This window comes from Patagioenas fasciata, chromosome 23, assembly GCF_037038585.1.
Source record: "Patagioenas fasciata isolate bPatFas1 chromosome 23, bPatFas1.hap1, whole genome shotgun sequence".
NCBI classification, from domain to species: Eukaryota; Metazoa; Chordata; class Aves; order Columbiformes; family Columbidae; genus Patagioenas; species Patagioenas fasciata.
The window spans coordinates 1,539,871-1,567,317 of NC_092542.1; the positions used below are offsets into that span (position 1 = coordinate 1,539,871).

The 27,447-nt window shown below is 44.0% G+C and overlaps 1 protein-coding gene and 1 long non-coding RNA gene across 4 annotated transcripts in view; one reads left to right on the forward strand and one right to left on the reverse strand.

Annotated features, from left to right (window-relative positions):
- Positions 1-26,249, reverse strand: PRKCZ (protein kinase C zeta). Of its 3 annotated transcripts, none has more exons than XM_065854869.2 (19): positions 25,860-26,249; positions 24,589-24,789; positions 22,623-22,744; positions 22,012-22,101; positions 21,613-21,663; positions 10,857-10,942; positions 9,008-9,139; positions 8,436-8,517; positions 8,137-8,186; positions 6,595-6,783; positions 5,493-5,590; positions 5,234-5,320; positions 4,973-5,108; positions 4,454-4,541; positions 4,035-4,154; positions 3,019-3,098; positions 1,962-2,051; positions 1,036-1,151; positions 1-505 (listed from the first exon to the last, which is right to left on the reverse strand). In XM_065854869.2, exons 2-19 carry the CDS (start codon positions 24,657-24,659, stop codon positions 418-420), a joined length of 1,776 nt encoding a protein of 591 aa, XP_065710941.1. In that variant the 5' UTR covers positions 24,660-24,789; positions 25,860-26,249; the 3' UTR covers positions 1-417. The 3 variants fall into 3 exon arrangements, with proteins under 3 accessions (XP_065710941.1, XP_065710940.1, XP_065710942.1); XM_065854868.2 differs by lacking the exon at positions 25,860-26,249 and adding an exon at positions 25,481-25,607; XM_065854870.2 differs by lacking the exons at positions 21,613-21,663; positions 22,012-22,101; positions 22,623-22,744; positions 24,589-24,789; positions 25,860-26,249 and adding an exon at positions 19,165-19,535.
- Positions 25,698-27,447, forward strand: part of LOC136111049 (uncharacterized) — a 7,279-nt gene continuing 5,529 nt past the window's right edge. Inside the window, exon 1 of the long non-coding RNA XR_011735600.1 lies at positions 25,698-25,966. This is a non-coding gene — a long non-coding RNA (uncharacterized lncRNA). The remainder of the gene's footprint in view (positions 25,967-27,447) is intronic.

Genomic DNA, 27,447 nt, shown 5'->3' on the forward strand with positions numbered 1-27,447 from the left:
TAAGCTTGAACACCACCGTAATATGTTTTATTCTTCAGGATGTTACACTGAAATACTCTTCAATTGGTAGCTCATTGCATCAAATGTTTGTAGAAAGTTCGTAGATCTCCAAGTTGTTCAGAATCTCCTTGTCCAGGGATGCAATGAACATTTCAATCCTTCATGAAACAGGCACAAAATGCAGATTCCTTCATTAATGAAGCCAGTAGTGTCAGTGCCCAGAGCTTCCGGATCACTAAGTGCAGAAGACACCCACCAAAATCCTCATTTCTCTTCTTTGATTTTCAGCAGCAATTTATTTTTTAAATCATTGGTCTCCATCCAAAATCTTGCAGTTCCCTGCCTCGCATGCATATACTGTAGGTAAGGATAAATTTAAAGGGCAATCACAACGTCCGCACCAAAGATGTCGTTCCTTCATACTGTTTCTTCTGTTGACAGCAACAATGGATTAATATATTCAAAGCCTTCAAATTCTGACTGATCTATTCGCTTTATTATATCTCTGAAAAAAGAAAGAAAGTAATGTTTTAGTTTTATCAATTGCAAATACTATTCTTGTTGCTGTACTCTTCTTTCTTGAGATAATAACGAAGTACCTTACAGAATCACAGAATCCCAGGATGTCAGGGGTTGGAAGGGCCCTGGAAAGCTCATCCAGTGCAATCCCCCCCGGAGCAGGAACACCCAGCTGAGGTTCCACAGGAAGGGGTCCAGGCGGGTTTGGAAGTGGAACCTCTTGTGTTCCAGTTTGAACCCATTACCCCTTGTCCTATCACTGGCTGTCACCAAGAAGAGCTCTTCCTGTTGTCCTTGACCCCTCTCGCCAGGTTTAATTCTAAGGAGGCCTTAGCTTTCCCAGTTGCCTCCCTACACCCTACAACAGCCTTATATTCTCCCCAAGTGGCCAGCCCCTCCTTCCATGATCTAGAAACTCTCCTCTTCCACTTACTCTCTTCTTAGTAACTTCCCAGTAATTTACAAATTAGTTTATTAATATGCAATTGTATTTGGGTGAATAAAACCCCCACATACTCATCGTCTGGGGTTAGCTGCACTGGTTCGCTGGTGAACTGCGTATCAAAGTTGTCCAAACCGTAATCGTCTGTGATCTGAGGCTGAAATGGAGGGGTTGTTTGCTTCTTTTCCAGCTACAAGAAAAAAAATAATAGGGGAAAGGAGAAATTAAAATATTGAATAGTTACACTAGGGTAAGAATTGACTTCACGTACTGAAACAATCAACAGAAAGGTTGTCTCGGTGTTCCTTGCAGGCTGCTCAGCCGTCCTACCCACAGGTGAGAAATCTCACGTGTTCCGGCTGTGCCACACAACTCGGATGACTGACACGAGGAGAACTGGTTATGGTGTGTGTTCGCTTTACCATCAGTTGTTTCTCCATTTAACTCCAGTTTCCACAGAAAAAATGTGGTGAGCATTAGAGTTGCTCCTTGCGTTTCAACTTCAAAACATTTGCAAAAGCTTTTAAGTTAACATTTTTTATTCATCACCTGCATTTCAAAGAAAATTCAAATAACTAAAAAGGCTTTCCAAATACTTTTTCATTTTCTCCTGAGTATATTTGCCAACGCTCTTTTTAGAAAGTTAGCTTACATTTTATTAACACTTCAGCTCCTCCTGAGCAGCACTGTCCTAATCGTATCACACAAGAGCACAACCACCTGTCTTTCCATTGTGCTTTTTTTTAATACGTATTTAGTATCAAAGCTTTCAGCTGAAAAACTGATACCCACAGTTGGAACCATTCTTAGATTTCAGAAGACAACCAGATTTTTGGTGATGAAATAAAGCTTGTTTCCATTCTGTTCTGTCACCCAGAAAAATAGCTACTACATTTATGAAATTGGATTTTGCTGGTTTTAATAGGGTGTTATATTACATACAATTAATGAACTAAAAGAATCTATTTGAACACATGCAAGCAGAAGCAATGATAGTTACCAGATCCCAGTCTATGCTGCGGAAAAACGTGTGAGACTTGATATCAGCAAATCCCGTTTGGGGCTGACAGCCCAGCCGCTCCTTGGGGTCCTGCAGAACAGACACCCGGTTACACCCCAACTCATCACCATCGTGCTCGGCACCAACCCACACGCCCACAGCATCCCCGCGACTGTGCGAACCACTGGAACACACACACACACCTTATCACACAGAATCACGGAGTGTCAGGGGTTGGAAGGGACCTGGAAAGCTCATCCAGTGCAATCCCCCCATGGAGCAGGAACACCCAGCTGAGGTTCCACAGGAAGGGGTCCAGGCGGGTTTGAATGTCTGCAGAGAAGGAGACTCCACAGCCTCCCTGGGCAGCCTGGGCCAGGCTCTGCCACCCTCACTGAGAAGAAGTTTCTTCTCAAATTTAAGTGGAACCTCCTGTGTTCCAGTTTGCACCCATCACCCCTTGTCCTGTCACTGGTTGTCGCCCAGAAGAGCCTGGCTCCATCCTCCTGACACTCCCCCTTTCCATATTGATCCCCATGAATGAGTCCCCCCTCAGTGTCCTCTTCTCCAGCTCCAGAGCCCCAGCTCCCTCAGCCTTTCCTCACACGGGAGATGCTCCACTCCCTTCAGCATCTTGGTGGCTGCGCTGGACTCTCTGCAGCAGTTCCCTGTCCTTCTGGAACTGAGGGGCCACAACTGCACACAATATTCCAGGTGTGGTCTCCCCAGGGCAGAGCAGAGGGGCAGGAGAACCTCTCTGACCTACTGACCACCCCCTTCTAACCCACCCCAGGTACCACTGGCCTTCCTGGCCACAAGAGTTTATTAATAAGCTTATAGTTATTTTTTTCAGCTAGGTGCAGGTTTTTAAATCAGGTCTGTTCTCTGGAACTCCTCAGTAAATTAGCAACAACTGGGGTTTTTTTTAACATACAGGATACCAAGGTTTTATAGGTTTTCTTAATAGTAAGCAGATTAACTTCTTAACTGTATTGCTTTCAACAGGAAGCTCTGACTTCCAGATCTTAGATGCTAAAAATAAAAGAATGTTATTTACCTTGTTTAAAAATCCTTTTAACACATGGGAAGCCTTGACAGAAAGAAACCTCGGAATCCGGATCGGCTTCTCAAGAATAACTGTTACGGGTTTAAAAACAGCAATATTGGGTTTTGCTTTGTGACATTGACCATTATTTCAATAGAAACACTGTATTAGTTAAATATTTTACCATTTGGAAAATGGGAAGATATGGTAATTACTTAAAATACTGCAAACAAAGGGAACTCCAGCAATTCAAGGCACTGTTATACTGAAAAGACTTCCTAAAAGGAACGTTAGCTTTGTTTTCTTTTTCTATTGTTTGTAGTATAATCAGGGAATAAAACTTCTTAAGTGTCCTCAGTAGATGGGAAACTGTGATCTTAAACAGTAATTGATTTAACATTAAGCTCATCAAGAAGACTGTGGCAGACTGTTACATAATTGCAGTCATTAGTTTAAAGGGTGGTTCTGTATATTAGAGAGCAGACAGCATCGCAACTCCCCAAACTGTTACACAGGTCCTGTTGTAAGAAATATGGCAAGTATTGCTACTTTGGTTTAGAAAAATTCATACATCGCTATTTCTGAAGGGTAAAACTTTAAAAAATAGTTATATTAATTTCATCAGAATTATAAAATATATATGTATATCTGGAGCAAAGCTCCAGGTTGTGTATTTCTGTCAGGGAAGATCCTCCTAGCACTGAATTGTAAGAGCAGCTGTTGGCCTGTGGCCTGCCGTCTAACGCACACCGTTCCATACACTGCTGTCTGACCTTCAGCTGTGGACATTTAAAAATACCCTCATCTGAGGAAAGCTTCCTAATTTCAGATCATTTTATCCAAGTTCAAGAAAATAAATTCTCAGGATGAAAAACTGGAAATACTGGGGCTCTTTATCTCCAGCAGATCTACAGGCAGCCACGGGATAACAACGGAAAAGGAAAACCCCACTGTCCTATTGGAACTGCTCATTTCCATCGTACCTTCCCCAGGAAAACCAAAACCAACCCACACCACAGTGACTGTACCTTGGAAGAGGTAATCTTCAGTGTTCATGTCGGGATTGTCGGTAATAATGTCAAACGGAGACCTTCCGGCCATCATCTCGAACATCAGCACACCGAGCGCCCACCAGTCCACGCTGAACCCTGGCAATGTTTGCAGAGCAGATTTTCAGCAGGAACTCCTTCAATTGAGGAGTTCAGATTTATGGCCTGGTTCCACAAAGCACTGAAATTCTCCGCTTTCACTGAAGCCACAGACACCGTGACTTCCACTGTCACTGGGGGAGATTGCCGAGACTTTTCTGCTTTGGGATTCCCAGGGTGATCCGTCTGGGAGTTTGGAGGTGTCAGCCAGACAGCAACGCTCCAATGAAAACTCAACCCACAACTAGAACCGTGCTTTGTGATTTATCAGAACTATAAAGAGTTTACTCCCAGCTTACCATATTCTTCTCCTCGGAGGATCTCTGGTGCAATGTAATTCGGTGTCCCACAGAAAGTGCTTGTAGTGTCGCCAGGGCCCAAACCCTCCTACATGCAGAAAACATTGCGTGAATTCCTCAGCTGCAGTTTTGGCTTCAGAAATGTATTCTCAGCAACAAACAGACTGGACTCTGATCTCATTTCACATACATGTTTTCTAACTTTGGGCCGCATAAAAAACTTAAATACATGAAAGTGAACTTGGCCAACAGACCCAGCTTCTTTTGTCTGCAAAAATCACCCACATAACTTGAAATACACAAAGAAAGGAATTACAAATGTGCTCCTATTCTTCAGTCACTTTTCAGAATAAAGTTCCTATTCCACAACAAGATTCAGGGCTCAGAAACACGAGCGTTGAGACAAGGACAACTTCTCTCAGCTTCCTCTTAATGTCACCGGGTGCCATATTTAACTTAAAAGTATAACCAGAGATACAAACTGAATGTCAGAGCGAGAAAAGGCACGAAACCTCCTACCTTGCACATGCCGTAATCTGTTAATTTGATATGACCCTCTGCATCTAAAAGAACATTGTCCAGTTTTAGGTCTCTGTAGATTATGCCTCTTTCATGTAGGAAGTTTAGAGCAATACAAATTTCAGCAGCATAAAACCTGAAATTAAAGAGGAGAAAACTGATGTTAGCATTAAGATTGTACAAAAGCTGGTGCATTTAAAACCCCCTGGTTTTAAAACAACCACAACACAAGGCACCACTATAACTGTGTGAGTAAAATACCTTGCATGTTCTTCAGGAAGCTTTCTTTGCCGTTGCATATGAAACATAAGATCTCCCCCGTTTACATACTCAATGACGAGAAACAATCTGAAAATACAAAAAACAGTTAATGGATTCCAAGGAAACTCTCAAGAAAAACTCTTCTTATCCCTCCAGTTTGAGCCATCTGCACTTCCACTCTTGAACTGGACTTCTGATTTCTTATGGCTACAGAAACAACCAACGTTTTCAACACAAAAGAATTTCAGATCTTTCTTACCGACTCGTTGTTTGAAAGCATGAATGTAAACCAACTAGGAAGGGGTTACTGGATGCCTGTTCAAACACATGTTTCTCTGTCTGTACCCAATCAATATCCTGAAATAGAGAAATGGAACAATCAGAACTCCTGCTGGAAAACCACTGGGTATTCCCAGAACAGAAACTGTGAACATCTATGCTCCCCCTACATAAACCATCATTGCTACGTACATGCTTCAAAAGGCAAAATGCCCTAAGATACAGAGGAATCCCAGAATGTCAGGGGTTGGAAGGGCCCTGGAAAGCTCATCCAGTGCAATCCCCCATGGAGCAGGAACACCCAGCTGAGGTTCCACAGGAAGGGGTCCAGGCGGGTTTGAATGTCTGCAGAGAAGGAGACTCCACAACCCCCCTGGGCAGCCTGGGCCAGGCTCTGCCACCCTCACCACGAAGAAGTTTCTTCTCAAATTTAAGTGGAACCTCTTGTGTTCCAGTTTGAACCCATTGCCCCTTGTCCTATCACTGGTTGACACTGAGAAGAGCCTGGCTCCATCCTCCTGACACTCCCCCTTTATATATCTGTAACCATCAATGAGGTCCCCCCTCAGTCTCCTCTTCTCCAGCTCCAGAGCCCCAGCTCCCTCAGCCTTTCCTCACACGGGAGATGCTCCACTCCCTCCAGCATCTTTGTTGCCCTGCGCTGGACTCTCTCCAGCAGTTCCCTGTCCTCCTAGAGCTGAGGGGCCACAACTGGACACAATATTCCAGGTGTGGTCTCCCCAGGGCAGAGCAGAGGGGCAGGAGAACCTCTCTGACCTGCTGACCACCCCCTTCTAACCCACCCCAGGTCCCATTGGCTTCCTGGCCACGAGGGCCCAGTGCTGGCTCATGGTCACCCTGCTGTCCCCAGGACCCGCAGGTCCCTTTCCCCTATGCTGCTCTCTAATAGGTCATAACACATTTTAATTCAATTATATATTCAGAAGTTTTTTTAACCATTTAGAAACATCTGCACAAAAGACATTTCTAAATATCATACATCTGCAATATTTGATACACTGCTTAGTTGTGCATGCAGATTTTTTATAATATGTAAGAGAATGCAATTAACAGACTGTTACCTCATCATCATGGACCAACTCTTTTTTCACTACTTTCATAGCATAAATTTGATCATTCTTTTTTAACCGAACTAAAAGAACTTTGGCATAACTTCCACGTCCGATAACTCTGATCAAATCAAAGTCCTGCAGTCCAAGCCCCTGAGAAATCTTAATTCCATCCATTCCATCGATGACTGGTTTAATATCCTGTACAAAAAGAAACAGATGCTAGAAACACGACACTTTCGTAACAAGTAATTATTAAAGTGAAGAGGTTTTAACCACCGCATTGAATTTGCTGGAATGAGATGGGAACATGTCAGACTGCAGCAGTTCAACTAGACACGTGCAGCATGTATTTGACATGATGTTGTATCAATATATACAATGCTTTGACATACTTCTGTGGCCTATTTTTATCCGACCTCATACTACTGTACTTGTAGACAGATCAGCATTCTGCTGAACTATGGAAAGTATTTATATAAAGAATCTTGATCTAGGATTGACTGCTATTAGCAGAGATTGCTCTGAGCTTAAAGATTCTCGTCAACAAAGCTCCCAGAATGCCAGTTACTCTCTATAGGATACCTTCCATTATTTTAGTAAAGCTCAACATTCAGGTGGGAAAATCAGAGCAGCATAAATCAGGACAGTTGAGCAAATAGCACCTGTCAAAATGTAACCATGAACAATATCTACCTAAGCACCAAACAGAGCAGAAGGGAGCAATTCTAGATAGCAATTAAAATTCTCTGATGTGTTTTAAATTCATACCCTTCCATCTCCGAATTTGAGATAAGAACCTGAAGGCTGTGACTGCAAACAAGGCAGTCATTACCCAACAGCAGCAACCACCCGAGTGTGCAGTAATGGTAGTGACAAGTATTGTAGCGGACGGAGAAGACAAAGAGGTGCAGGCTGGTTGAAAGTGGGGTATCCAACTGGCTGCCAGTGTTCTGCACAGTGCATCCTATTTATTTAAAACACGCCGGAAGCATTTTTTAAAAGAAATGGCTTTAAGCCCTTTAGAATTAGAGGTCATTGGGATCTTCCAAACCGCTTTAAGGGAATGACATTCTTGGTATGCAGAGCTTGTGTCAGACTGCCCACAAAAGAGCTGAAAAAGAGTTTAAGTGGATGTTATTCTACTTGAATTTCCACAGGAGCTGTCTATAAATTACGAGGTATTATCTACATGAAGCATCTCCAAGCTGGATAGCGAATGTACCATCAGGCTGAGCCAGCCCCAGGGCGGCACAGGCGTGCGGCTGTTGCAGAAGCAAAATGTCAAAACCACCACTGGTTGCAAGGGCCAAGCGCTAAATCACTGCTGTTCCAACATGAACGGAGGAGACAAAAAGAAGTCTTTCTCACATCGTAATCGGGATATGAAAAACCCAACCAAAATGCTTAGGAGAAAAAAGCCGTTTTCAGAAAGCAAACCCAGACTTCTTGGTTTAAAAGGTAGCTAATTATCCTAATTTTTTCTGCTATTTTATAAAGAGCTGTATGATTAAGTGTGTAAACATGAATTACAAAAAGACTTTTAAAACATACCTCAGAATCATCTTTAATGTCATGTTTCCGGTTTGAAGGGATGTAGGGAACTGGAACAGAAATCAAAAAAGTAAATATATTGTTGGGAACTGCACAGGAATTTAGGATGAACCCAAACTAGATGATGTGCTTCGGAAGGTCATTTACTGTAATCAGGTCCCTAATGAGCATTTATTTTGTCTGTGGGACTAAACTAGAGCTAATCCAAAGTAAACTTTAAAACACCGAGACAGGTAGAATGGAAACTGGGCCACCCAATGGGGAAACACGTGAGTTCCGACTTCACAGGAAATACTCACTGCCATCGGTTTCTTCTGAAGGGAGGTCAGCTTCGTCGTTTTTATCATCTAACCGAGGTTCCTGGGAAGGCATGACCGAATCCTGCAAAGAAAGCACAAAAACCCTTCGCTTTTCTGTTTAAAATCCAGGAATTGTTACTCATTATGCAAGATGATCCCATAAATTGCTAAAGAGCACAATACCAAACAGTTTCATGGTACACAAGCCCCTGGTCTCATTCACAACCCATAACGAGACGTGTAGCACTCCAATAGGTGTAGCAATGTACATAAAATCTAATTATGCCACGGCAAGTCCTATGCAATACCCATAAAGAAAGGGTGACAGAGCCTGGCCCAGGCTGCCCAGGGAGCTTGTGGAGTCTCCTTCTCTGCAGACATTCAAACCCGCCTGGACACCTTCCTGTGGAACCTCAGCTGGGTGTTCCTGCTCCATGGGGGGATTGCACTGGATGAGCTTTCCAGGGCCCTTCAACCCCTGACATTCTGGGATTCTGTGTGATTCTGTGATCTAGAAATGGCAACATAGAACATAATGAAGCATTTTCGTTTTCTACAGAACGCAAACTTACCATATGCCTTTTGCAGGTCAGTGGAACAAGGATATGACAACGTTTATGGACCAGCAACTTGCAGTTGATGCACTTGTAGCCTTGCCTTCCGAGCCCCCATATCCTTTCGCTGCACTGGCCACAATACGCTCTCTGAAAGCCAGAGTGAATATCATCAATTCAATTATCAGTTCCTTGCTGTGGGCGAGCAGTTATCTAGCAGTAAGAATCCACCCTACAAGAACCCATCCTCGTCACCCCCAGTAGATATTAGACAATAATTCTCTTCAAATATCCAGCGTTTCCCAAATAACTACAGACTATGCTTCATACTTAGAGTTCAGCTCAATGCAGTCCTCTAAAAATCAATGTTAAGAACGCTAATATCTCAAACATATGGAACACATTATAGCCTAACATCAGTAAATCATTCTTAGACAGTAAGTATATTTTGAATTTCAGGTTCTGATGTAGGTTACCCAAATAAAACTGACAAATTTGTCCTACAGTGATGCATAAAAAGCACCCAAACTGCTTTGGAGAACACTGACATAACGTGTTACAGAAGACAAAGCATGAAGAATGTTCTATATCAGCATCTATATATTTTAACAGTGGTAGAACAACAGTAGAAATGTTGCATAATTAGAACTTAGACAGTAATGTAAAACTGCTATTGGTTGTACTATTTAATATTAAAAAATACGTGGCCTTTCACACATGTCCAACAAAATGGCATCTGAATAAATTAAATCAAAAGGAGGACAGACGGAGAAGCCAGACTTGGTGCTGCTGACTTTAACAGGGCGGGTCTTGACATAACTTTTCCAGTGTGCGCTGTGGTCATTTTATCCACTTCACTCCAAGCGCCAAACGGCGACCTGAGATTCCTCCGTGCCAACAAGCCGCCCGGTCGCAGCCCTCGCTCCGCACAGCTTGCTCATTACTCCCTATCCGCAAGTTTTCTCCGGTAACGACTGGAAGGGGCTGAGCCGTTGCCTGTTGTGCAAACGGCCCCGGAGCCCTGCGCTCGCCCCCCCGCCTCGGGCTTCGCAGAATCCTGCAACCATCCCGGAGCCGCGAACAGTGGGAGCCTGTTCCACCCAAACTGCGCCTGAGAGTGCGGTTATTCAGATCCGCGGGCTAATGAATCACACACGCTGTCCTGCCCAAAAGCGTTCAACTGCTATCAACCCTTCCTAGTACTATTAGAACAAGAAATTAAAAAGAAATCAAAGATCATTTTTAAAGAATATTTTCTGTATTGCTCTTCTTTTTTAGGAACTCCCAAAAGCGTGTACTACATTTGTATATATGCTGCAATACTTGGGCATAATGGGATAAGGGAAGGAGGAGTCTCAGTCTTAAAGCCACATTCACTTGCTTATGTGGATTAAGTCAGATTGTTAATGCAGTTGTATTTTAGTTCAGTAAACCAGATTTTTTTCCTGAATTAGATTATGTAATAGCTCCGATTCAAAGCAGTTCAAGCTAACATCAAGAGCTCTCATCGCTAAGAATGATTGAAGGTAGAAGATTATGCTAACAAGCAATCAAAACCACATACAGAAGAGAGGAGAAAAGCTGCTCCGAGTATCTATCAGTTCAGATAGTCACAAAACGAGGGGGATTTTAGACACTTTAAATAATTTCTACCAATCATAAATTATTAACTCCACCCCAGACTCAAAGACTTTCAAGTTGCTGTTATTGTTGTGACCTGAATAACACTGCACAGACCGAGAAGTCACATGAATAAGCATCTTGCATTTCCTTTCTTTTCAACACTCAAACACAGAATAAGCCCAGACCGAGAAAACAATTACCACAAACCATTACCAAACCCCACGTTTCATGCAACAGTACTCACTCTGTTAAAACGTTTGGCTTGAAACAAATGCCCATTCACTCGGTACAGCTTCCTCCATCTTCTGGCTCCACGTCGGTAGATCGATTCTAAGGAAAAGGATTTAGAAGGTGTAAAGCAGCAGCATGGCAGCACAGCAACACCCCGCACGCCACGGGAAGCAAGGTCTGACTTCAAGCAATCCTGCTTTTCCGAATAGCAACGCACAGCTAAAATCCCCGCTGATTTCTTTAAGGCAGCGTAAGTGACAGCTCCTGCAGGATGTTTCACCCTGCCTCTCCCTTTTCTCCGGCCCTGTCTCTTTTTCCTCACATGATCGTAATCTCGTTACAGTTCCTGGGCTGCTCTGTCGGAGCTCAGGTGAGAGGGACAGACAACTGTTAAAGAAACAGCTTCCTCTGGGAACATCCCGGTGCTGAGCTCCCCACGTCGCTTCACGTGTAAACACGGAAAGGATGTTTGACAGTAATAAAGCCTTGGATGTGCGATACTGAAGATTTTCCGATAGCAAGTTTCATGTATGCCTTCCTATAAACAAATGATTTATACTGGTTATAACGCGACTTGACACAAGGAGCTGCTGCAAAGTTTTTGCCTAAAAACATGCTCCAAGATCACTGAGACCTGTCCCACCGCTCCAGGATGGCTTCTCCCCCAGAGGAAAAACCCGCGAAACCTTTGCGACCGTTTTCTCCAAAATAGCAAACTGGTTCATTAGACAAAGCACCAGATGGGAGGAACCCAATACATCTGCGTTCCGAAGACGATCTTACCACTGACATGAGGAACGTGAAGAGAATGATAAGTTAACGAGCAGCTTGTGCTGATGAAGTCTGTAAATATAGGAGCAAGTCACTTCCCTAATTAATGATAAATATGAAATCAAAGTCAGGGGCTTATATCATATACTTGTGAGGCAACAGTCTAACAAAACCTGAACTTAATATAGCACAGCTTTTTAAAAAGCAGGAACCCCTTCAGTTTAGCACTATGACCAGCACTGATTCAGCACACAGTCTATGACAAATCAACTCCTATTAAAACAAAATTACTCTCAGTATTCTAATATGGGAACAAAGCTCTAAGCAAGGATTTCACCCCTAAAACTCGGATGAGGAAGATACTTCTGAACCCAAATATTTTGGTATGTGTTTCTAGAACACTTTGGAATAAAACAAACAAGGATCCCATCATTTTCAATAACCAAGAACTAAAGCAAGTTCAGTTCATTACTGTGTTCAACCAGAAGAGCCACTTTGGCCTTTATTTCCCAGTACACCTCAGTTAACTCACTAAGGACCTCAAGTTGGCTGCTTGGAGGCTGAAGGAGGTATTATACCCCTAATTTAACATACAATTTCTTCTCCAATAGGTATTAAAGACAAGCCTTTGCTTAACAAAAAAAGTAGTTTTTGAATATTCATTTTGTATGTGATCAACATTAGAGGAAAATTCAAGAGATATTTTAAGTTACTAACAGGGAGAAGTTTTTATTGGGGAGCATAAAGCTATATTCCAATTACAATGAATGTACTGAATCTGCTTCAAAGGCTGGAAAACCGGAGTATAAAGAAAATGTGTTTTTCAAGTTAAGATTACAAGGGAAATAAAAACAGTCAAACAACGCAATGAAGCAGGTGCCTCTAACTCCAAACCCGTGTGGAACACCCGAGTGCTGCTGCAGGGCAATTCTTCCCTCTGTTGTCAACCCACGCAACTACATCACTAACACTCATTGACAATGAACCTTGAAAAATGTGTAATATTGTTTCTCCAGAAATCACAGAATGTCAGGGGTTGGAGGGCCCTGGAAAGCTCATCCAGTGCAATCCCCCCATGGAGCAGGAACACCCAGCTGAGGTTCCACAGGAAGGTGTCCAGGCGGGTTTGAATGTCTGCACAGAAGGAGACTCCACAACCTCCCTGGGCAGCCTGGGCCAGGCTCTGACACCCTCACTGAGAAGAAGTTTCTTCTCCTCTTTCAGTGGAACCTCCTGTGTTCCAGTTTGAACCCATTACCCCTTGTCCTGTCACTGGTTGTCACCCAGAAGAGCCTGGCTCCATCCTCCTGACACTCCCCCTTTATATATCTGTAAACATCAGTGAGGTCCCCCCTCAGTCTCCTCTTCTCCAGCTCCAGAGCCCCAGCTCCCTCAGCCTTTCCTCACACGGGAGATGCTCCACTCCCTTCAGCATCTTGGTGGCTGCGCTGGACTCTCTCCAGCAGTTCCCTGTCCTTCTGGAACTGAGGGGCCACAACTGGACACAATATTCCAGGTGTGGTCTCCCCAGGGCAGAGCAGAGGGGCAGGAGAACCTCTCTGACCTACTGACCACCCCCTTCTAACCCACCCCAGGTACCATTGGCCTTCCTGGCCACAAGGGCCCAGTGCTGGCTCATGGTCACCCTGCTGTTCCCAGGTCCCTTTCCCCTACGCTGCTCTCTAATAGGTCAATTCCCCAACTTACACTGGAACCTGGGCTTGTTCCTACCCAGCTACAAGACTCTATGTGATCAAACTGTAATGAAATCTTTCACTATACTAAGCACAGAGATAATTTGCTATTGCTGCAAATCACTTCTCAGATTAATGCAGGTTGTTTACAGGCCAGTTGCGCTGCCAGCTGGCCAGGGAGAGCGGCCAGTTCTGCTTTGTTCGTTTCATGTTCTGCTGAGCAGACAAGTGAGCATTCTTTCAAAACCAACCCACCGATTACAAGTAGGAAATGGATATTAGTATTTCAGATAGACTCTGAATTAGATGAAAAGATCAGAATAATTATATGTAAAGATAGAACTGATTTTAGGAAAGTCAGTTCTAAACAACTCTGGTAGTAGGTTGTTTCAAATATTTGTTACTTAATATGTCCCAAACAGTTAAACTGGAACAGTAAAATGACTTTTTGAAGCTTGTGATACACATACATTGTAAGGTATATTAACTGGTCCTTTTTATTATGAATAAGCTGCTATGTACAATTGCTATTCCTTTTCAGAAGTTAGAAAAGGAAGAGTATCCTTAATGTGCAGGCATTAAGTGCTTCAATCTCTTGCTATTATTAAAATGGTCAGACAACAGCATTTGATATTTAATTTAATTTAAAACTGATTAGCAGTTAGGGAACTCTATCCCCATCCCCCTTTTCTTTTCCAATAGGGACTAAAATTAACTACAAAGTCAGATTAACCTCTATGGAAAAAAAAAAATCCAGCACAATTTAGATAGCAATAATGACAAAGGAACTGTGCTGCATGCACCAGAGGAACAACGAGGAGAGCAAACTGTATTTCACAGCACAGTAATATTTACCTGGCGCTTATTGCAGCCCAGCAAGAACACGGTTTGAATGTCCTGCTCCCCACTGACTTTGAAGCGGGTCAGGGCCGGCAGGCGGAAAACTCGCCCTGCGCACACACCGACCGCCCGTGAATCATCTCTCAGTCGCTCCTGTTCATCTCCTCGTTAAAACAGCTCCACATCATTGCAAAGTGCTACGTCACCTTTATGAAGGCAATGACACCCACTAAAGCAGAGCTAAGATCTCCTTTGGAAACGGTCTCTGCTGCCCTGTGCTGCGTGTCCCTTCAGATCACTCAACCCCTTCGTGCCTTACGGCTTGTCTGGGCCTCAAAGTCAACAGCTCACATGAATGGCAGCTGGAAATCTGGATTGTCTTGAGCAAAAGAAAATCAACAGATACTTCAGAAGAGATAGGTAAACGTTTAGTAGCAAACACAACTTACAGAATTATTTCTTGAATATTTTAATGGAAATGTAACCCTCCAACAATAATTGCAAACAAATGCATGAGAAAAACTCAGCAAGTTTCTGGCAAACAAAAAGAACTCAACAACTTCAAAAAAAAAAACTCCTAAGATCTAGTAAACCTCACGTTTTAAATGGATCCAGATTGCCTTAATTAACGCCCCAGAAGCGTGGCTGTTTTGGTGCGGCTGCCGAGCGCCGTGCGTCCCCGGCTACCGGGGCAATCCAGCCGGTTTGCTCAGGGACACCGTTATAAACCGAACCTCAGGCAAAACGGCACAGCAAGGCCCAACAACTCAACACGTCTACATCGCACACCACCATTTGTTTCCTTTCATTCAAGCCTGTGCAGGGAGGAGCTGCACAGTGAATCCAAGTGCAAGGTTACCAGGATGGGTAAATCTGGGATTAAGTGAGGATAAGAGCAGGATTTCCCCACTCACCTGGTAGGAAAATTGGAGCCAGCTTGGGTGACCCTCGCACTTCCACTGGGGTTCTGGAACATGGACTGTGAGGTCACTCACAGAACCTCAATTCTTTTTGCTTGTGAGACCAACCATCTATTAACAAATCGCTAAGAAACCAGAGTGTGATTCAGTGACTAACAGTCTAGAGTTTACTCATACATTATCTACTCAGAGCAAAAATGTTTGCAATTAAATGAAAACACATTTGGTATTCATGCATGAGGACAGTCACTTGCTGGAAAGTGGTGATTTTTATAGAAGTTTTTATAATCTTTTAGGCATACACTAACAAATGGACTGCGAACTGGCTGAAGGGAAGAAGTCAGAGTCGTGGTCAATGGGGCAGAGTCCAGTTGAGGCCTGGATCCAGTGCAGTGCCTCAGGGGTCGGTACTGGGCCGGTATTATTCAATATATTCATCAATGATTTGGACGAGGGAACAGAGTGACTGTCAGTGAGTTTGCCGGTGACACCAAGCTGGGAGGAGCGGCTGACACTGGAAGCTGTGCTGCCATCAGAGACCTGGACAGGCTGGAGAGCTGGGCAGGGAAAAAGTTAATGAAACATAACAAGGGCAAGTGCAGAGTCTTGAATCTGGGTAGGAACAACTCCAGGTTCCAGTGTAAGTTGGGGAATGACCTATTAGAGAGCAGTGTAGGGGAAAGGGACCTGGGGGTCCTGGGGACAGCAGGGTGACCATGAGCCAGCACTGGGCCCTTGTGGCCAGGAAGGCCAGTGGTACCTGGGGTGGGTTAGAAGGGGGTGGTCAGTAGGTCAGAGAGGTTCTCCTGCCCCTCTGCTCTGCCCTGGGGAGACCACACCTGGAATATTGTGTCCAGTTGTGGCCCCTCAGTTCCAGAAGGACAGGGAACTGCTGGAGAGAGTCCAGCGCAGCCACCAAGATGCTGAAGGGAGTGGAGCATCTCCCGTGTGAGGAAAGGCTGAGGGAGCTGGGGCTCTGGAGCTGGAGAAGAGGAGACTGAGGGGTGACCTCATTAATGGTTACAGATATCTAAAGGGTGAGTGTCAGGAGGATGGAGCCAGGTTCTTCTCAGTGACAATCAAATACATCACTTCTCATTCTGACAGTTCTGACACATCTGTACTTCACAGCCCCTTAATTCTGCTTCATATCAGGAGCAACAGACGCTGAAATTACATGCACACAGTGTCCACTCCTATGTCACAATTTGAGTTCTATTAACTGTGCTCAGTCTTTATCATTCGAGAAATAAAACTAATCAGAGACTCTCTCATTTGTACTTTTACTCCTTCTAAGCTTCCTCATATACTACATGGATATAGTATTTAGATATTTCACAAGTATAAGAAGTAGAGTTTGAACCAATATAATATATCACTAAACTGATTTAATGACAGTAGATGACTATAGAAGTTTTGCCTTCAAATGGTTTCTGGTTGCCTTTTAACTATTTCCTCAGCTAATAATTCAAGGATAAACTCTTACAGATGCAGAAGAACTAGTAATGGAACTTCAGAAACACAAACGAGACACTTTCTGGTCAACAGTGAGAACCTCAGTTGTTCCTTTTTTCACTACCCAGGTCACTGCCTTCCCCCTGTGGTTTACGGACAGAACTGCACGAGCTGTTCGTCTCTCCCTTTGCACGGACGGGGATGCTCAGGACCGCACGCCTCGGCTGCAAAGCGCCCTTCCAGCTTTCCCAAAGGCTTGTGCTGATTTACCACCCAGATCAGTACTGGCTCAAGTCTTCCGTGCTGAGCCCACTGCTCTCAGGACTTGGTCTCACAGGTCTCCCAAAGTCTGTCTTCTCACACAGCCACTCAAAAATCCAACAGAAAGATGTCGAAGAGCTCATTCCCCTGCCCTGCAGGCCTCTGCTGCTATTTCTGAGCCTGAGCTAAACATTCAAAACCATCACTTGCACACAACAACTGATTTTAAAAAGTATTGCACAGAATCCCAAGCATAATGATCTATCATTAACCTTCACCCTACCATTTAAGGGGTTACACATTCAATAGCTCTTTCAAGCTACTGAAACAGCCTCAAAAGGTTTAACAGGCTCGCAAATGTCCACTAATTTCAACAAATAACTCAAAGCCTCATCACCTCCTTGCCAATTTAGTTACTCCTAGTGCCTTCATATCAAAACCGGATTTAGCTACTCATGGGAAGTATATAGATTGGAAACATGAGAGAGAACACGGGGATGGAGCCAGGTGTTATGTTCAAGAGAAGTTTCCTAAAACCAGGTGACCTCTTTCCTTCATGATGATACCACATTCGGAGCAATAGCTAAGGGGGGAGGTGTGTGGAATACATAAGAACACAGGCTATTTGTTATGACACCTTATAAACTAGCTCGAGTATTCCTTATTCCAGTGTATTTTTAGTTCATAGTTACAAACTGATATAAAAACACCTGCTAAGCCATCCAGTATCTTGAAACTATCAAACCCCACCGTCAGATGTGTGCTTTATCATTTCACACCTCTGTTATCAAAAGGGAGGCCTATCTCTATTTTTCATTGGACGTTTCATAGCTAAGAAAAACATTGGAATCATTTTAGAATTAAACCCATTAAATGATAAGGCAAACAGACCTTTAACTACAATTCTGTTTTCAGTGCTGTCTCAATCCGTATGTGTATTTCTCAAATATAACACATATCTTTAAAAACAAAATCACAGTACAGTTAAGACGACAGAGGAGGAGATTTCAGGTATTCTTGAGAAACTATGACACAGCTATTTTCAACGCCTAAGCAAGAATATCTTACGTTAAAACCAGTGCGATTTTCCCCTCTGTCGGTTCAATGACTAGAAACCAGGAGAGGGTTACTAGCAGTTTCCTAATTATCCAGTGCAATCCAATCTACATCTTCAGAATAGTCTCTATGGTCGCAATAGTTCCTTTCTTCATTGGGGGATGAAATTGGTTCACGTGCTCTGAATAACCTAATCACTGCTGCCAATACAGTGACAAATGAAGGCAAAAACCTGCCTTGTGAGCTGGAAAAATATTTACAGGCCACACCACTGTAGCAAGAAGCCTTTTGGAGCTATTTGGTAGTATCAGGCAGAACATAAAGCAAATCCAAATATCGATATCTAAAATAAAACAGCTGACAACATTAATTAGGTTAATAAGGTGCCTTCACTGAACCCTATGATGACATTTTCAAGAAATACAGCTTGGGGAAAAATGAAGTCCAAACACCTAATGCTAAAATACTGAGCAGATAAACAAAGAGCATAAGAGACATCCACAACGCAGCGTAATCACCACCAAAAAAGACAGCACGATCGGCCAGAAATATCAGACAATAAACACAGTCTGCCATACTGACGGCATAAGTACTCACACAGTCAAAAGGTATTCATTCTGTTCCATCAAATTACAGGTTTCCTAGTCTGCATTCTTCTATTTAATGAAGCTAACAGCAAAACAACCCGAAAATTTGTTAGCAGCAGCTACCCAAATCCGAGATCAATTTTAACATTAAATACACACATCTATTTCTTCAGAAGTGCTCTAGCACTGTTTATTCTGACAATATTCGAAACGAAGCAAACCTTAATTCAAAGCAAATACTTCACAATTAAAAAAACATCCAAGATGATCCACTAAACACAATTCAACAGAAAGGCCTTAAAAATGATGCTTCTAAATCATTAATCTTCACATCAGCAATCATACAATAAGCAGGCCCTGAGCACATACCGTCAGGGTTTTTGGGATACATTTCTTTCATTAATCTCCCTTATTAGCAGCAGCAGCACTACTCACTCTTCTGTTCTTTTCCTCCTAAAACACATTCCCCAAGAGTCCTTTCAATGCAATTTTATCAGCATTTCCGAGAGGTCTCTCAGCCACATCCCCACGCACAAGAGGCAGCAGGAATCTCTGCATTTGTAACAATCTATGGCTGCAAAGGAGGGTGGCAGGCAAAGCAACCGTATCAGAACCAAAATGCTGAGTTCTATTATCCGCTGCAGCACACGTCCACCCGTACCGCATCAACGGCCTCAGCCCACAGCAGCAAGCACAACGATGAGACAAAATCTACAGAAAAAGCATGCATTACTCACTAGGCTTTATTCTTTAGCTTCTTCAGCATGTAATTCTTTACGCTTTACAACGTGGTAGGTATGAAACGAAACATTTTCCCTTTATTCCAGTGATGCCGCTGTTTGAATACCATTAGATACCAAGGACAATAGGCAGGATCAGCTCGAACATTAAGAGCAAATATTTAATGGAAGACTGGTTCCCCCCGTCTCTCCCTTTCACATCTCTGCTCGTGTATCCAGGCACGGGTGGTACTGGCTCCCTTGAGAGGCTGGAGCCAGCAGCTGAGGCACAAACTAAAACATGGCATGGATGGCAAGGAGCTGATGTCACAAAAACAAGTATTTCTCTGATAAAGCCGGCAATTCCATTAGGGAAGTCCGACAAATCGATCTAAATTGTTCAGCCGAACGTGCTTTGTTATACAACGCACTGCAGCACCGAGAGCGATAAATCAGACCGAGACGTGTCAGTGGAAATAAGCTGAGGCGACAATAACTAAGTTATAGAGCTGCCAATCAGACACCACGCTGCGTGTCGGGGTAGCGGGAAGCACCCGGTATAAATACACACCTAAACATCAGAAACAACCTCGTTTCATATCGATTCCAAAATAGTCGATCAAAAAAATTCAATTCTTTTAAATAGAAAAGACTGGCCTAAGTCTGCCATCTTTATCAGAAAACATGGGATAGGGGATCAAGGCTGCAGGCAGGGGGTGCTGGAGTCGCCTCAGAGGTCACATCCAGCGCCAGGGAACAGACACAAGGTGTTTTGGGAATCTTGCCCAAATGCCCCCCATCGCGGCACTGCCATGGGGCTGTGGGGATGGGACAACCGGCCTGAAGGGAAATCTCACCGGTTCTGCAACAGCAGCCGGACATTTACACTGGGAGCTGCTAATTCAGGTAGAGGCCCATTTTGGACAGAGCAAACAGTTACCTGTCTGCCTCTGGAAATAACTTGAGGCAAACTTATAAGGTCCTTTATAGTGTAAGCACAATGCTCTAGAAAAGTACATATGTAATATTCTCCTTTTTTTAAAAGGATTTCCTATTAATGTTACAGTGATAAAGCCATATAAAATCAAACAAGATTTGGAAACATACTGAATATTTTCTGAACAAAGGACAATATTTTAGTCCTGACAAAATAAGGCCCTTTAAATAAACTATACCACCACTACCAAAGCCATTTCCATACAGTCGAAGTGCAACACAGGTGTTTGCTGTATGCCTTTGGCTAACGAGCAACAATGCCGAATACATTCATTTAGGCTAAATTAGCGTCGATACAATTTAATACGTCTGTTTTAAACAGTTTGACAATAGTTACAACTAGGACACAATCCCAGCTTTCCATGCAGGCCTCACGGATGCAAAGAGGCAAAATGCCCTGAATTAATTCAATAAACTACAAGAAACTTGAGCACATCCTACTGCACAGGCTTTTTAAACAACCCAAGTATGATTCAACACGACCTCTAAAACCACGTAAGGAGAAACACTCTGCAGACAGAATAACCAGGTCATCTGAGCCACACTGATCTCACGGCTTAAGATAACTAAGACATCTAACAAATTAACGCAAAGAACTTTGGTACTAAAATATCTACACTTTTAATGAGATCATTAAATTGCAGCGACTTTATTAGGTATGCCATATTATTCACACAAATACCCCTTTAAGCAACCGCTTTCTCTCTCCTCCAGCTAGCTTTTCTCAACAGTATTTCACATTGGTTTGCTTTCTGTTTGCACAAATGAGGGCAAATAACTCTGTGTGGGACCAGCACCAGTCTGGGTCAGTACAGGATGGGTATTTCCTCGTGGAAGCAGCGCTGGAGTCTGCTGGTTCTTTCAGCCCTTGCGCTGGGAAAGCAAAGTGGCTCAGCTGCCCATGAGTCCACTCCCTACCATCTGCAGCCAAGTCTGAAGCAGAACAGAAAGCAAAAAAATTCCGCATGCTGTGAAATAGCCCCAAATCGTGATGCCAGACATGGCTGTTCCATTCGTAGCTGCAGAATTAAGGGGGGAGGCACCCCAAACTTGGAGATTTAAATAAAATCAACCCTTCTGTCTTCATTGAAAGACAGCGGATTCACTGAACGCTTAAGACTTACAATGAAGCGTTAACACTTAAATTCACCTTTGGTAGAACATTCCACACGTCCTAAGGTTCTTTAATCCCCAAAGCCATCACTTCTACTGTAATTCTCACCCAAGTCAAAGGCACACAAGACACTGAACTACCCAAACATCCTAAAGTATCATCACCAAAATAAGATCAGAAAAAAGCAACGAGATACACTGAAAACCCGAACTTTTCGTGTTGCTAACAACATTTTCTGTAGATACAGAGGTTCACTTTGTGCCTGCTGATGCAGACCCGACACCCAATTATTCGCATTCCTTTCCTTGACATTCACAAAGACACGAACTGAGATTTGGTAACATTTTAGTACTCACTGTCTTCTCCTGGACAAGGCATGCCGGGTTGCTCTGGAATACTTGGGAAAACTACAACAAAAACATGAGATTTTTAAGTGAAAATACTCTCAGTTGTACTTTTACCTTGATGCTTCAATATATTTACATAAAGACAGTTTCTGGAAACCTTTAAGTAATTCCACATGAGACAACAATCAAAATTTGGGTCCATACTGGCAAGATACTTGGCTACAGCATTAACAAACGAGTGCAGTTTAGAACCTGAAGCCCTCTCAGAGCCTACTGTATTTCAGCTACACAGGGCACCAGCTACACAAAGCAGAATGATATCTGACAGCCAAAGGAGTTGTTCCAATTATTTAAGAAGCTGTCTGGATTATCAAACGCATACAGGTCCTCAAACTGTTTAATACTTACCATGAATAATCAGCCCCTCGTCTCTGTTTTGACAGTACAGGCGGAAAGCTTCCTCCAGTTCCATCTGAGATGAGATGGTACATGGGTCACCTAACAGAAAAAGCAAGAGAGGGAAATTTATGACTGAAGAGCGGAGAATTTCAATTAGTTAGTAAGAAATATACCAGCCTACAGTATTGCTTCTCTTTCAATCATTTGATATTAAGCTGGACTTGAAAGATCAGTGGAAAAAAAAAGATACAACATACACTTATTCAACCTCATTGTTAAAAATAGTGGGTGTAAACACACATTTCAAGTACTGTTCTTGATAGTTCTGAATCTTTTGGACAGACTTCTTGTCAGACCTGATTAGACAGTCATTGTTTTTCACTCTCCACCGTTTTCTTGTCTGCTTGTGTTCACATTATTAGCACTACCTTGTGAGGGTTATTTCAGCTAAAACTAGATAATTAATCCATAAATCCACTTAACCAGGCACACGCGAACTGCAGTACATCACAGCACACACAGCAAGCGAGGGTCACTGCCAGTTCCTGCAGCTTTGTGATTACCCACCGCTCCCAGCACACGTGACACGTGAATCCCCAAGCGGCATTTCAGCACAATACCTTCATCATCAATCCACTTGAGAGTAATTGGCTGTTCCTGTTGCAAATTACACATCTCATGCACTTCATCACAAAGTTCATCATAGCTCATGGATGCATCCAAGTTTGTTATCAGGATGTCCCTGCACGAGATGAAATAAGCAGCTTTTATCAGAAAACAATCACATTAGCCCACATATTCCAACAGTTCCATCTGTGGACAGATAAATGACAATCACTCATGGTTTAACACTGAAGAATACCACGGGACACTTGTTTTGGTCAGGTATCTCAAACTGGACACTACAAAGTAATACAAAGAACTAACGACCAGTAAGTTATGTATGAGCAGTTACACCAAGAGAATCATTTACACTGCCGGATTAAGTGTGGCACCATTTAGAACCAAGGTAACACAAAGCAAATGATATTCTATCACTGATCTGTTTATCAGAAAACAGTGTGGGTTGGAAAGGACCTTAAGGTCCATCTGGTTCCACCCTCTGCCATGGCAGGGACACCTTCCACCCCCAGCTCCTCCGGGCAGCTGTGCCAGGGCCTCACCAGTAAGGATTTCTTCCTCGTATCTAACCCAAATCTACCCGCTTTCAGTTTAAAGCCATTACTCCTTGGTCTGTCAAATGAAGCAATTTCAAACGCAGTGATTTCAAGTAACTGTAATAACGAAGTGAGAACGACACAAGTTTAACTTTCTTTTGCAATCTACTTGGGCAGCTATTTATACTGTGCTATGTCAGGAACTCTGTCACACCCAGAAACATGAATACCTGAGATACTGGGACTGCACAGACACAGACTCAACACTCCCATGGTTTAGAACTTCCTCATGCTTAGATTTTTAACTGGGACTTCAAAATGATATATTGTACCATGGTTTTACTTTAATTTTTAAGTAGCAACCTGAATGAGCTCATCCTTAATTCCAAAGATGCCCAGCATCAATCATTTCCTGCAGTTTGTCAAGTTTGTTCAAAAGACGAGTATAGTATTTAAATGGATATACTGCGACAATCAGTTATACAGTCTATATTGCCCAAAATAGTCAGCTCTTATTCACAGAATTCACAGTAGAACAGAAACAAAATTGAGTTTGGAACTCATTTTGTGAACTGACAGTTTCTTCGGCCCACCTCAAGTGAGAATGGAATTAAACAAGCAAACATCACCTTGAGATCACAGTGTCCCAAGAGAACGTCCAGCAGCAGTTTATTGTAAAACACTGTACTAAGTACATGTTGATTCTAACAGTGACACAAACATTAGCACCTCCTCCATTTCCGTGCAGCCAAGTTTTACAGACACGCTCCTTTCACTTCATACCAACACTATTACAAAGTATTTACACTAAACTCTTTGTATTTACAGAACAAGGGCAGCTCTCCTGCTGCTGCTCCAGAGAAGCATCTCAGACACACGCATCGCACAAGTATTTCAAGTTCAGAAGTTCTTTTCAAGCTAAGCCTACGTATGACATGATTCAGAGGTGCAGGATAAAACTATGAAGCAGAAAATATTAGTAATGGCAAATATACGGCACAAATCTTTCACACAGAGTTCATAAAGCAGTTTACATGCATCTATTATTCATACATGCATTTCTTGTAAATTTTACTTCAAGCATAGCAAATTTCTATATTTTGTTAAGACATGAGTTTTGTTATTTATTTTCACCAGTAAAAGCTGACAACTGACTGAAGTCATAAAGGACCACAACTTATCTTAAATCAGCAAAAATGAGCATCGTGAAGGCAAGAGGAGCAGCTGTGTTAACATCTCATTGCCCCTCAAGCTGCATCAACCCAACTACTGGGAGGGGAAGCAGGGGGATGGACAGCAAAAATTAAAGGGCAAGCTATACAAGAGTTTACTTTCAGTATTTATTCACACCAGGAAAACAAAGATTGTGTGTTCGATTTACTTTGAATTAGACAGGACACAATGCAGAGGAGAGGAACTGCTGACTTACCCGCTATAGTGTGTTTTCACTCTGATGAAGTCTTTGTTCAAATCAATTTTTGAGCCCATTCTGCTAGGCATGGTCTGTATTTAGTAGTTTATAATTATGAACACATAGAAATAAGTTCACTCAAGATAGAGAACTCATTTAATTCCAAAGCGAGCAGCTTCACACGTGAAATGTTTCTCCTCCAGATGATTTTCTATCCAGCTGCACAGAAAGAAAAGCAGAGCGCAGATGAATACACACACACTCTGCTGAACACACAAGTCGTGTCGAATTTCACAAACACAAACAGCTTCACACAGAGCAGCAAGAAGTGAAAAGGAAAACGCACGAGATCATTGACCCGCACGGAAACTGAGATCAGTTAAAGATCCCCTGTATCATTTTGCTTTACAGAAACAACCCAGTTAAGGACGCTTTTACTAAAACATCCAACAGTTCCCTCTCGGCCAAAAATACTCCAAATAAATTGTCACTTATTCATCAACACAGCTTCTGGTTCTTTTCTTCTAAAGAGTATTTTCGTTCAAAATAGTTTCTATATATGCAGAAGAGTGCTATCAATTAACGTTGGTTACAAATTTACCCAGGAAAAGCTGAAGATTAACTCCAAGGGGCAATTTAAGTTGCCTTTACGACTGGAGACTGACGAACACCCCGTTTATTCAAAATTAACACCACATATACATTTTTTCAGCCAGTTTCCTATTCCCCCCTCTAGGGACGCGGGGCCAGAGGGGCCAGGGCAGACCGCACAGCCCCGCCCGCCCAGACCCGCTCCGGCACGGGCTGGGGAGCGACCGAAGGCGCCACTGCGGCCCGGGACGCGCTCGCCTTCGGTCCCGTCCCCTCGTCCCACCCGCTCCGACCCAGGGAGGTCCCGGCAGCCCCGCACCTGAGGGGACGTTCTCAGCCCGGCGGCCTCAAGTTGCTCAAAGTCCCGCGAGGAACTTCGGGGCGGACTCGGAGCCCCCGCCGCCCCCCCTGCCGGCGCGTTCCCGGAGCAGGACGGCGGTAGCGCGGGCGGGACGCGGCAGAACGAGCCGCCGCTTCGCTTCCCCTCAGCCGGGGCCCCCTCAGCGCCCCCCTCGCCACAGCTCTAGCGGCACCGGCGCCACCGCGCCGAACATGGCGGACTAAGAAGGTTAGCGTCCGCAGCCAATGGAACACCTCCTACACTACCTGTCAGCCAATAGCAAGCTGCGACTCACCTGGAGCCAATCCCCCAAAGGATCCCGCCCACCCACGACCAATCATATGCCGGGATCCGTTACCTGGGGTGTAGGAGCGTCTCAGCCAATCAAAAGCGGTTGGAAAACACCTGTAGCCAATCGGAGAAGCAAGCGCCAAGCGCGCCTGTTCCGCGAGGGTGCCGGCTGAGGTGAGCGGTGCGGGGGGCAGCGGCCGGCGGGCGCCCCCGTTCTCCTCCTCCTCCTCCCAGCGCTGCCCCCGGCCGCGCTCCGGTGTCGCGACCCGCCTTGGCCCAGCCGGGGAGCTTCGGTGCCCCGTCGTGCCTGTGCAGCGTCTCCGCGCTCCGGGACGCGGCGTTGCTGGGCGGAAGGAGGCCCCAGGCCTGAGAGGAGAGGCGGCTGCGGCCGCTCCTGGCGCCTCTGCCCTCCTGGGAGCCCTCTGGAGAGGCAGCGACTCGTCCCGGGGCCGCGGGCCTGTGGCTTCCTGGGGTCCCTGCGCCGGGGCCGCCTGGCGGGGCGGGGCCGCTCGGCGGTGCGGGTCTGCCCCGGTTGGCCACGGGAGGTGCTCTCGCTCGCTTCCCCCTCTTCCCCCCAAATTCTCTCAAAGCGGATAAGCAGCCCGCCCTGCCGGCACACACACCCCGGAGCGCACGGCCCGTGAGGTAACACAGCGTCCGACCTTAAAACGTTTCATTCGAAACCCTTAACGCAGGAAAAGCGTGTCCAAGATAATAAAGAGGAAATAAAGTAACAAAGATAAGCAATAATAGACCTCGGAGTGACCAGACAGGCGGGGAGAGAGAAGCAACGGGATGCGTTGTAGCAATGTTGTTGGATTAACCACAATTTCCCGAGAGAGAGTCTGTGGAATGGTTCATGCTCTTAGCTTTACAAAGGTTTTTCTAATGATACTTTGATCTTTTGAACTCAAATGGTGAATGAGCCGTGGCTGAAGGAGCGGGCCGGGCTCTGCCGGTTCTGATGCGGGTGGGACAGTGAGCTCGGGAGTCCTCTGGTGGAGATGCTGCCCGCGCTGCCCAAACTGCTCCTGTCCCCGTGTCCTACACCGGTTTTCCAAGCAAATAAGCAATTCAAGCAAAATGTTTCCCTCGGGGATTTTGTTGATCTACTAACACCTGCCGCTTTGCAACAGTAACGCACCAGAACTGAAAACTAAACCAAACCAAGGTGCCGCAACTATTAGATTGTGGTTTTTTAGTACCTGACATTGCGGAGTCATAATGTGGTTTGAAAATGGAAAAAAATCTCAGTCCTCGGTCTCCTGCTGTTATTTCGTGTGCACCTACATCTGATTGCTTTTACACACCACTTAGCACTTGTACCCACTGTTAATTTTATCTTAGTGGGAACTATCAATACAGTTTCAAAATGAGCCCTTAAATCTTTGTGTGTTTCACATTTCCTCTGCTTAAAGTGGAAAACATTATGTAAGTTATGTCTACAAACATAATTATTTCATGCCAAACTAGACTTTGATCTCCCTGTCACGTCAATTAGATGACTTCACCTCCTTGAGTTGTCAAATTGAGAGATAAAAGGTGGTGCAGTTCTTCCGACCTGTGATGAGAAGGTTTGATAAGAAAGAAGGAAGAGTTCCCTCCTGTGGAAACACCCATGCAGATTTGCCTTTCTTTTTATTTTATTCTTTTAA